The sequence below is a fragment of the Dreissena polymorpha genome, chromosome 4 (genome assembly GCF_020536995.1).
Source record: "Dreissena polymorpha isolate Duluth1 chromosome 4, UMN_Dpol_1.0, whole genome shotgun sequence".
In the NCBI taxonomy this organism is placed as follows: domain Eukaryota; kingdom Metazoa; phylum Mollusca; class Bivalvia; order Myida; family Dreissenidae; genus Dreissena; species Dreissena polymorpha.
Window position 1 is genome coordinate 59,353,338 of NC_068358.1, and position 12,552 is coordinate 59,365,889.

The following is a 12,552-nucleotide window of genomic DNA, read 5'->3' on the forward strand; positions in this document are numbered from 1 at the left end:
ATTCCGATGTAAAATTTAATGCAACACATAGCATAACGCGCTGTTATGGATCACAAATAATGACAGCTTAATTTGATATCACTAATAGCACTAATACAAAATATGCATGTTTTGTAGACGTCATTATTATTTCGATCGAATCAGTCTAACCTGTTTAACAGTGTTAAGGATTAAAACAATATGACATCGGTAACATTTATCACAAATTACTCCCGCCTTTTCAGTGATATTCGAAACATGTATCTCGACTTAGTTAAGTATCTATAATATGTATGTCCACTATAATAGAAGCAAAATAATGCTGATTTCTACAATTTACTCAAACAGCACGTACATGGTACTGACTACAAGCACTGTACGACCAGGGGCCGTTCTGCGCATTGCCGTTCACTTCCTGTCGCCCGTTTCCGGCGAGACCGTGACAGCTGAGCTACTTTCCGACACAAATGTAACGTTGGTGAGAACAAAATTCAGTAAGTGATCTCGCTCTTTTTATGTTGTTGTCGAGGTTGTTGTTTGCATGGGCTTTCCTTAACGTATCCCGGATGCGATGTATTGAGTTTGCATCAGTTATGTTATATTGTTATTTTGTGCATGTTAACATTTTCCAATACATTTTAAGTCGGCTTTTTAAACGAAATATCTTAACTAATAGATCAGCCGTCGTTTGAGCAAATAATTTCACACATATTGAGGTGGTCCTGTGACGATACACAGTTTTACTGCACACAATACCAGCTAAAAATAGAATGCGTATCGCGCGCACACACACGCACACACAATACACCACATTATTTTCTTCTTATTTAATGGCTAGATTAAAATCTGTTTACAAATATATTCATTAGGCGGTACTTTGCCAAATTTTTGGAATGGCTTAACAGATTCTGGGATTGTGTTTCCCAGTGTTTTTCCTGCCTACTTCACAAGTTGAAAACAAGTTGTTTAGGAGATGCATGAAATAATGTTTTAATTTTAAGGATTTAAGAACACACAGGAGTGTTATTTTTTTCCGACCATGTATTTATTAATTCCTTCAAACTTTGATATAGTCTATAGTAACAAACTAATTAAATAGTGCACACTTCTTTCTTTAACCTATACATATACAATCAATGTAAAAATAGGGTTTAATGCGGTTCTGCATTCTTTTTATAGTAATCGTTTTATATTATGATCAACGACTCTCGATGGTATCGGCTGCTTTCTGCCTCAGCAAAAGTACTGTTAAATATCTTGCATCCGTCATTGATTATAATGTTTAGTAAATACACTTACACAAATCCCTGGGTATTGTACAAATATCCACTACATGAACTATGAAAGTAACAAATTCCGCCAAAGGTCGTTACCCATGCCTTAACATGCGATGCGTTCTATACCCACGTCTCTAGCTATACAATCCCCCGGCCGCCCACGGGGCAGGAGGGAGGTATCAGACGATCAACCAATTAATGGAGCTCTTGACAGACATTTAATGGTAAAGCGACAGAAAAGACCAGGCAAAAAGATCACTTATCCTGTAGCTACTTCAGCCGGCACAAGTATGTATGAAGCCATGTTAAATGTTTTCCGGTTAGCTTTATAAATTAAAAGTGCAACATATTCGTGCTAGTTTTTATAAATTTTATATATTGATAAATCTGCTGGACCAGTATTGCACACATTAAAGTTACCCATGAGCAAAAGAAGTACACTGTTTCCACTAAACGCTCAAAATATATTTGACAGCTAGTTTGAATAAACTTTTCTTACTTATTTTAATAAGTTATTTCCCACTTAAATAAACGATGTCCAATAACTGGCATATTCCATATTTCGTTGTAACATTTATTTCTTTATAAATACATCTAAAATGATTTTGAAAAAAAAACACGTTCAGTTTGAGAATGCAGTCGAATGTAGCAAAAAATGTTCGACAACTCACCCGGCAACACAAATCAGGGTTGGTCAGGTTATGGGAAGGGAACATTTTTTCTTCGGTTATGTCTCATATATTCGATCGGAGCCTTACACGTAATAAAATTGTACTTTGTTTTAACAGACGCTAAGGAAATCAACTTAAATTTACACAACGCTATTCATTTTTCGATCACCTTGAGATATGTTCCACATGTTTTCCGTGTAGAGGATTATTCAGAAAAATGACACACGTTGCCTTTTATTTTAAAGAAAACTGCAAGATTATATTAATCTTCAAGCATATCAATATTTGGCAATATTATTTGGCATTTATTGTATTTGCATACGTTACATTTGTGGTATTAATGCACGAATCCATGAACACTAAATTATAAATAACACACAGCTGTTACCATGCTTTATCTAACATTAAACTGTTCTGATTACACAAATAGTTTCGACGTATTAACAAAATACACACAACCAAGCGAATTATTATGTATCATACAAAAACACTATGTCTTGAGCCGGATTTTTGAGAATCATATAATTATTTGACATTTTCTTAAGTACGGATTTCCGCGGAGTTATATTATTCGCAAAAAATGCTTTGACATCTGTTACGCTTTTACATCTGTTAATTATCGTTTTGTTTAAACGATCAAATTTTTATAAAATACTTTTGTTTTTATTTTGCTGCTTGATGCAATATCTTACAAAATCATCTGGGTTGCTTGAATACATTTCAGCCACAGGCCCTACGCAAGACATCGTCATCGATCTGACCGTAAGTAAGAAAAAAACAATTAAGAAAAATACAACAAAACTAATTTCTCATTAGGATGTTGCTCATCAGATTTCTTTCCGCCCTATAAATGCCAGATCAACACAGGTAAAATCCGGCACGATCCGGCGCGATCCGGCACGATCCGTGTAGCTCCGCTTCTATCTATGTAGATTCTTGAACGCACGGGAATGTTCTTGGGGATCCGCGAAGCAAACACGTCAGTTTTAGGAAGTTCAAAACTGCGTGTTGATTCGTGACGGCCCGCGAAAATGACAGCATATGGGATGGTCAGTAAAGCTGCCATATAGGGTTCGGGCATAGCCGTTTTTATGCCCCGAATGCCCGTGTGCGTCCTTAACAGTCAGGGACCGAATTTCAGACCCGGACCATCAAAGAGTATGACGGCAGTTGCACAGCTGTCTCCGGAGCACGTCAGTACAGTTGGATTGTATCGTTACCAACAATGATCAGCACGAAGCTATTAAGGAGGCAGACGGTGCAATCACGGAAAAACACGGTGCAAACACGGCGGATACATGGACTATCATTAAAAAACACGGACGATGCCGGATAGACAGGGTGCTAACAAGGACCTTTACGGTATAAACACGGTGAAACCACGGAGTATCAAAGAGAACAAGAAATAACACAGACGATGGCGGATGCTCTTATTTATACGGGCACTTTGATAATCAATTAACTTTATTCTGTTTTACCGACGATGCAACTTGGGTTATGAGATGACGGCTTTGGTTAAAGCAGCTAAGACGGAGAAATAGATAAGTCGAATGTATCAACGATTCGATCAATTTTCAAATAAATATGTGAAACTAGGAATTTCCCGAAATTCCTTAACGATTTAGGATTTTCATGACATAACTGTTTCACTTATATACTTCAGAAAATGCCTAATTTATGCAGACATTTTGCGAAATGACTGAAAATATTGGCACAGTTTTACTCAGTTGTATTAGAGGCCTTTAAGAGGATTTATAAAATGTGTGAAATCTCCTTGTTTGCTATTGGTGGTTTTTATAAAGTTTTTATAGATTTAATGGTCTATTTGTAATCCCTAGATTTAACGTCTATTTTTTCTGGCATTGAAATTCAATAATGTGTATATTCATCCTTTTTATCGCTATTATAATTATTAAAAAAGTATTCAAAACAATTTATATTGCCATTTAATGATTTTAATCTGTGAACGATTTGCTGTAAAAAGTACTAGGTATAGTCCTATCGAGTTTTAATTCTAATAAGAAATTAACTGTTAAAATTAGACTTAAATCATAAAACATTCAACTTTTATTCGACTGAAATTAACGACCATTACTGTATTTACGAAAATTAAACAATAACTCAATAAGATCACTTACTAAAAGAAATTTATTTGTTCATGGGATCCCAGATTTAGGCCTTCTTTTCTAAACAAAAATTAATTAAATCAAAAGTGACTGGATCTACCATTGGTCAAGCCAATTTCTCAAATTTAAATTTCTATTTTCTTAAATGTGGCTCGTATTACAATTAATACTCCGACGGACGGTGTATTCATTTTACAGATAGGTAATTAATATGTCCGCTTTTAACGGAATGCCTTTGATCTAAAAATCCCATTTAACGTGTTATAAACGCTTCAAGTGTTGCTTATTTACCACTCTTTACAATTGTGAATAGGTGAAGTTTTTCAGGCGATATAATTCCACTAAAGGAAGAGACCATCATGTTAAACAGCATCTTTTATTAACAAATACACATGTTGAACTTCAACGAAAGGAGTAACATTCTATTGGTGATAGTTATTATAAGGGCAGCGAGTGCGTGGAACGCTTTTAGTGTACATACTTCATTATCATCAGAAAAGTCAAAGCGTGACGTAACAATGTCGGCCAGCACGGACGCGACCGTACCAGGCTTACCGGAAAATCTTATATGTTGTCCGATCTGCAAGAAAACGCTGAAGGCTCTGAAATGCCTCCCGTGCTTGCATTTGGTCTGCCTCAAGTGTCTCAACGTGCACATTTTCACATGCGAGCGGAAGAAGAGTCACAGCTTTCCATGCCCCGTGTGCGGGGAGCCGACGCAGGCGCCCTCAGAGGAATTGAAACCGGAAAAATGGGCGAAACACTTTACGTCGAATTCGCTTATAGATTCTATAGACGCTGTGCAGTTGAAGAACGGGGACCGGAAGTTCGATCCGTGCCGCAACACCAGGAAGCGATCCCTCGCTTCACGTGGTGCTCATCTTGTCGTTAGGCACTTTGCGGCACGTGCACTAGTAGTCACCGCGGAATGAAGATTACACGCGGTCACGCGATCATAGATATAAGTACGATAATGTCGCAGCCGGTCGCCGCTATTATTAAGGACGAAAACTGCCCGGAACACGAAGAGCAGTTTCTCGTGTTCGTCTGCGTGGACCACAGGCAGCCATGCTGTCCGGCGTGCGCCATTACTTATCACCGGCGCTGCGAAAACGTTCTTGAAACGTCCAAACTAGGGAAAGAACTTTGCTCTCAACAGAAACCGGAAAAGCTGCTAAAGTGAGTCAATGCTTGTTTAGAAACACAGAGAAATACGCTGGTCGCCAAGGGAAATGCGAAGGACGCGCTGAATACAAAAAAGGTTGAGACGCTAAAAGAGATCCGAGACTTGGAGACTATAATTGTCGAATTGCTTGACGATATGGAAGCAGCGTTCATCAAAGAGTTTGATGCCTTGCACGAGTCTCATGAAGATGAACTGAAAGTATTGCGGAAGGGGAGCGTGAATCAAATACAATGGCAAACACGGCAGCCATGCTCGAGGCTGCCATTGCGCATGCATCGGACTCTCAGCTGTTCGAAACTTTCGAAAAGATTCAAGACGAGTGCAGAAGGTATGAGAAAATTGCCACCGAGAACAACAAAGAAACGCTTGAAGTGGTGTATACCTTCAGAATGGACGAGCGCCTGCGTTACGTGGTGAGCACAGTAAGAAAATTTGGCCATCTCTCAGTTGAGAACGACGAAACACCTGTAAAGTCTCTCGGAAAATGGTCGGTCAGGGAAACTGGAATTATCGGGGCAAGATCACCCTTTGACGACTTTCGAGGCGTGGACGTGTTTCCAAACGGCGATATAATTATAGCTGACCAAATCAGTAAATCCGTTTTGTTGTTTCATGGAAGCGGGGAGTATGCTAGCCACGTGAACTTCCAGACTCGACCCTGGAACGTGGCTGTTCTTGGCGTGCGCACATGTTGCGTGTCACTTCCTGAGATCCAGGAAATCCACGTGCTGAAGTCCTCATACAAATCTCTGGAGGACTACAGGGCCATAAGTACCGGAATCAGCTGCTTTGCCATGACTAACTTTGCAGGGGAATATTTAACAATTCAGCAACGAGAAGAGCAAGAAGAAAAGGGGCGTGTCCAAATTGCGCAATCGGAACAACAGTTGTCTCATAAAGTAGTCATTGATATAACAGCTAACAACAAGAACGTTCAGGGCCTAGCGTATGACGAGATTACAGGTAAACTGTACATAGCAACGGATTTCGAAGCCTTAAAGTGCTACAACATACGAGGTCGTATTGTTTCCAGAAACTCATACCCGGGCTTTGGCGACTTTCGCGGAATGTGACTGGATAGAGAAAGTCACGTGTACGTAGCCTCATACGGCGGAAAGGGAATTCTGCAGTTGAGCGGGGAAGAGGAACGTATCCGGATGATTTCGACGTCGCCTTTAGCTCCTCTCGACGTCGCGATAACCCCTAGGGGTTACAAAATGGTGGTTTTGGGAAGAAGTGACCTAGTTTACATAAATACATTTCAATGATGCTGTCATTGCTATAGAAATGTTTTTAAACGTAACTCAAAAATACATCATTACATGTACATTATAATTATTGTTGCAATATGTGCCTTTTCTTTTGTTATTTGTTATACATGTTATGATGTTTTGTTATGAACTGATATTATTAACAATACCATTATCTCTGATAGGTAAGGTTTATTGTGCATTAATAGAAGTTTTGAGCTTTATATAGGTGAAGGTGTTCTTACAGATTGATTTAAATTCCAATAAATGCCAACATACAAACGTTGAATTATTTTTAATTAATCCGAAGTATACGATTAAGTGTATGCATAAGTTTGAGTTTATTGTTAAATAAGGGGTTTTGATATGAAACGGTGTATGGTTTGAAATATAATTAAAAGGAGAACCATTATGGGTAAAAAATGGCAAGAAGACCAGATCCGGGTGAATATGCACCGCTTATGAACGAACTAAAAAAAGAAGACGCGAAAGGTTTCTAAAATATCCGTCGCATTTCCGTTGAGTTATACACAGCGATCATTGTACACATGGAGCACAGATTCAAACAGAACAAGTCAAACTACAGGACGCCATTGACAGCAGGCATTAAGTTGGCAATAACTTAGCGGAATATAGAAATATGGGACATTTACTACTCTCTAATGTATGGCTTACGAGTCGCACTCAACATCATCTCCAAGATCATACGTCTGGGGTTCGATATTTGTAGAACTTGCTTAGAAACTCATTTCCTGTCCTTAAACGCCAGATGAATGAAAAAACGTCGCCAAGCATTTCGACAGCCTATTGCATCTTTACAACTATGTGGTGCCTTGGACAGGAAGCACATCTCACTATATTATCCTCAGCGTGTTGGCTCCTTCCACTAAAACTACAAGGGTTACCATTCCATTATACTCATGGCCGCGGTCGCGGACTACAGCCTGAAAGAGACCTTCGACAAGGGAGTGATGACTGATGTGCTTACCTGAGCCTGAATCTTTACCGATGTCGTTCGACATCGCAGCGGAGAACGGATTCGCCTTGATGATGTTTTCATGAAACATTTCGCTAAGTAAAGCATGTCACATTTCCAGATATCTTTAACTACCGACTGTCCAAGGTGTGGCTTATTGTGGAAACTGCGTTTGGGAGTTTTGCTCATCGCTTTCGATGTCTTCACACTACAATGTTTCGGTCTCCGAGACGGTTACGGACATTGATCTGTCTTGCATACGTTTGCACATGTTTTAGAATGAAATAAGCATTTCGGTGTTGTTGACCTGGAGGACCACAATCAAAACATGATGTCAGGATCACAGCAAAACGACAACCCGCGCATATCTCTGTTGTTGTGGCTCTCATCCAACTCAACCACAGATGCCGAAAATAACCCTCGACGGATCAGTGCCCTGTCAGGACGACATAATACGATCACTGTGATTTAAAGGGACCTTATCACGCTATGGTTACTTGACAACAATAAAAAGCATTGTTTCGGATTCGCACATTTTCGTTGTAGTTATGATATTTGTGAGGAAACAGTAATACTGAAAATTTACCATGCTCTGAAATAGCCATTATAGGCATCTTTAGACGATTGAAAAACCTGAAAATTATAAAGCGTTGCAGCGCGAAACGATTGAATAATTTGGAGAGTTCTGATGGTGTCGTTATATTTTGTGACACTACGAGAAATTGCTTATATAAAGTATAAAATACATAACTTATTGTATGAGCACGAATGGCCGAGTGGTCTACGCGTTAGACTTTTACTCCAGGGGTCAATGGTTTGAGTCCAGTTGAGGGTTACTTTTTTCTTCCTGTATCTTATTATTGTTTTTTAATGGAGCTTTTTAAATCCAATGTTTACAATTAACAATATAAACCATTCAATGACAAACGTCAACACATGCCAAAATCTGTGAAAAGGTCCCTTTAACGAGATATTCTATGGGCATGCAATAGCATGTTGTGGAGTTATAATTATTAACAATTGTATTAGGTGCCATATTTTGTAAAGCTAAAGAAGTAAAAAGCATGTGAAAATAATATTGCACGATTCTGAGCTGTGTAATAGTAGTCAGTTGAAAAAGCTATGTAATAAAGTGTCATATAAGAATAAAACTTTATTCGTTTCAATGTGCAAAAACAGAAAGCATTGGGTATTCGAGATCCGATTGCAGAATGACGGGATCATCGAAAATCGACCTGCTTCTATACAAGTTAATGTCGATCTGGGAAAAATTGTGATTGTCTCTATTGTTGACATGTTTGACGCTGTCGTTGTCGTGAAGGTCAGTGATGGTCATGTATATGCCGTGTTGGACCGCGTTTATCCGGGTCTATCCGTGTCTCTGCCGTGTTGGTCCGTAATAGAACGTTACTTTGACGGGACAATCCATGTGCGCGCCGCGTTGACTGCGTGCTTCTGTCGGGTTTATCCGTGTGGATACCTGTGTTGTCACCGGAATGATTGTCTCTGGAGGGCCGTCGACGTTCAAAAATCCCCAAAAGGCGACGGGTCGTCACGAAAATTGGATCCGAAGGAAACCGGGACGATCCGGCACCGCCGTGTCAATTCTTGCTTTTATGAGCCTATAACATAAGCCTAATGGGGTATTTCTTGGATATTTAAAACATGGGGCATATAACACTGTTTGCTTCAAGAAAACATTCTACCCCGGTATTGTGAATGAGGGTGTATTTTGAAAAGAACCACACGCTAATATAAAGTAAGCGACCATATAGCATACACCATGATTTATGGTAAACTTTCATTTGAATTATATCATTAGAAAATTCATTAATGTTTAAATGCATTTTGACGGCGGTTACGACGGCATAAAAGGTGAGTCCGATGAATGATTATTTACGGCCGCACGTGCATTGTTTTTAAAGTGCGAACGTACACGTCTCCAAGAGTACACAATCGCCATGTAACTTTTAAGTGCACACTTATACAAGGGAGATAAGAAATAAATCAGGTAAGGCTAAAAATAAATAAAAGGCGAGGTTTGTCGCTGATATTTGTTATAATCGGCATCTATGATATTTATTAGTATCATCGGAAACTATTTTTTGATTACGAAATACATTAAATTTCGGAAAACTTCATTGAACACACGCTTCCTATGAGGTATTACAAATGATGTTTCAACTACTAACTTAGTCGATCGCAAGACTTATTAGATTAGGTCATACCCACGGCCAACTAAGTCAATCCAACTTGAACTATTAACAGATCCAATAACTTACTTAGTCGTTAATTCTATTAAAATGAAGACATGCATAACATCTCTACATCAATTGTTTATGTTCGTAACCGATATACATGCGGGTTTTGGGTTTTGTTTTTAAGTATTTACGGACTGTGGCGTGAACAGCTTCCTGCAACGCCAAGAAGACTGATACATACGCTCTTTAATATTTGAAAAAGCGCATAAGTATACCTGTACGTGCGCATGTTAATCCTTGAAAAAGCGCACTTGAATACTTATACGTGCGCACGTAGATACTTGAACAAGCGCACTTGAATACTTATGCGAGCGCACGTTAATACTTGAGCAAGCGCACTTGAATACTTATACGTGCGCATGTTAATCCTTGAACAAGCGCATTTCAATACTTATACATGCGCTCGTTAATACTTGAACAGGCGTACTTACAAACGTATACGTATGCACGTGAAGATTTGTACAAGCGCTCTTGGAAACTTCTATATGCGCAGGTAATTACTTATCCCGGTGTACGTGAGATATGTACGCGTACAAAACCTCAATTGTTTGATAAAAGATTTCCAGTCTCAAGAAGTCCCTAAAATAAAGATGCTATATTTTCCCACGACAGGCTCCAGTTAATATTACGTGGGGAAGTTACACACTGAGGGTGTCGGGCAAAGGTCCAATAAAGTTCAAGAACGAGACGAGCATATACGGTGATCCCAGATCACTGGCTATCTTCGTACAGACGGACAAGGCGGCGTACAAGCCAGGGGACACAGGTTACATATAATCTTAAGTTTGACTGAGCCTTTTTTGGTACGAATATTTCATTATTCGTCCAAGCTTTCGTCAGTCTAGTAAGTTCATATGGTAAAGAAACACTACGGGTCTTCACATAAGTCAGCCCATCGCGCAGAAGGATATCATTAACTTTAAAATACACTCAGTGATTATAAGAAGGTACACTTAGTCCATTAAATTTTATTTGCGCTATCATCATCAGTTCGTATGAAAGTCAGTATTGTTCTCTCTTTTTTAAAATCGTTTTTTCTTATGAAAGTAATTGTTAAGCTTTTATGTTCGAAAATGTTTGGTTCAAAATAACGTGTATATTTGATATTGAAGATAGTCATTGTTTAACTAATTTAACTAATGTTTATTGGTAAGATGCCCATATGAAATAATTTTCGCACAAACATGTGTACTGTATCCAAATTAGTTATATTCTGTACTAATAAATGTGTTTTATGCATTACAGTGCGGTTCCGGGTGTTCGCTGTCAACAGTTCTTTAAAACCTGCAAACGTTACACTGAATATAGAAATAACAGTGAGTATTTACAACATAAATAAAAAAAATTACCAGACGTTTTAGCTCAACTGTGTACAACGTGCTCAAAAGGAGCTTTGTGACCGCCGTTTTTCCTTCGTGCGTCTTGCGTTTCCAGTTAACGTTAAACATTTCATTAAAACGAAATTTTCCTCCTTAACCTTTAGGCAGATTTTAATTAAACATAATGCGGTCAAAATTGGCTCACCCTAGAGGTTACTGGGGGTAACATGTTTTCTGTAGATAAAGGAGATGAAAAAACTTTTTGATACCGCAATGTCCAGAGGTTGTGTGGTCCTCTACAAAGTTTGTTAAAAATAGTACCCTTGGGGTCAAAACTGGCCACACCCGAGTTCATCAGATTTATATATGTATTTATATAGAGTTATATCACCAAATACATTTTACAATCTGCTTCGTTAAACCACAAGGCCCATCTTTTTTGTTATATCAGATAATCTCAAAATAAACAACAAATGATTAAACTATGCCTCTAATGTCAAATCTCCCCTGGAGTCACATGATTTATATTAAATTATTTTGCATATATATATAGACATTGTTGTAAAAAATAGCGTCTTATATGGAAAAACACGTCCAACGTGGTGTTATATTTAAAATATGTGAGATGACATGTTTTATATTAAATTATATTGCATAAGAAAATTAAATAATATTTGAAACACACAAATCACACAACTTTGATATAGCCATTCAATTAAATAAATATTAAAAAGAAACCTGTATACTAAATGAACACCAATCGGGTTATAAACAAAACCACTCATGGTAAAATTGTATGGACGATGGTTATTTGATAGGAACTTTTTTGTGGACTTCAATAAAGCATTTGACTTAGTAGAACACACCATGTCACATGGCAAAATGCAAATACTAGAGACATAAACAGAATATCAAAACTTCAAAAAAGAGAAATATTACGTAATGATTTAAATATCAATGATTATTATTTATCACAAACATTTCAATGGCTATCTTTTGAAAACAGATGCAAATATTTCACAGATATAACTTTTTACAAATCTCTTCATAATTTAATGCCCACATATATTGACGACCTGATAAAACTGGTGAAAAACAATAATTACAATTTAAGATCGATATCAAACAATGATTTGACGCACAAAACACCTCACTCAAACCTTAAAAAAAAGTCGTTTAGATACTCTGTAATGGAAATATGGAACCACATACCGGTACGTATTCGACAATCTCTGCCTCTCACTACTTTCAAACAGGCTTAAGAAATATTTCCTAATTGAGGCGCAAAGTGAGTTTCACGCGTAGTAACATTTTTGTGTTTTCCTCTTATTCAAAAGTCAAATACTACATAAGTCGTAATGATTACTGTAGATTTAATTCCTGCAAACAAATATATTCATATTGCTTTTTCAAACTATTTATATCGCAAGGAGGTGCAGGCTATTCTTCATAACAGTTGTGTAATTTCATATCCTATTGTGAACACTGGTCATGAATATTGATTTCT

The 12,552-nt window shown here is 37.9% G+C and overlaps 1 protein-coding gene across 1 annotated transcript in view; it reads left to right on the forward strand.

Moving 5' to 3' along the window:
• Positions 1–334: 334 nt before the first annotated feature.
• LOC127878458 (CD109 antigen-like) overlaps positions 335–12,552 on the forward strand; it is a 32,045-nt gene continuing 19,827 nt past the window's right edge. The window contains exons 1-5 of the mRNA XM_052424983.1: positions 335–473; positions 1,395–1,544; positions 2,652–2,689; positions 10,339–10,492; positions 10,972–11,042. Of these exons, the coding sequence (XP_052280943.1) occupies positions 335–473; positions 1,395–1,544; positions 2,652–2,689; positions 10,339–10,492; positions 10,972–11,042 (552 nt within the window). The remainder of the gene's footprint in view (positions 474–1,394; positions 1,545–2,651; positions 2,690–10,338; positions 10,493–10,971; positions 11,043–12,552) is intronic.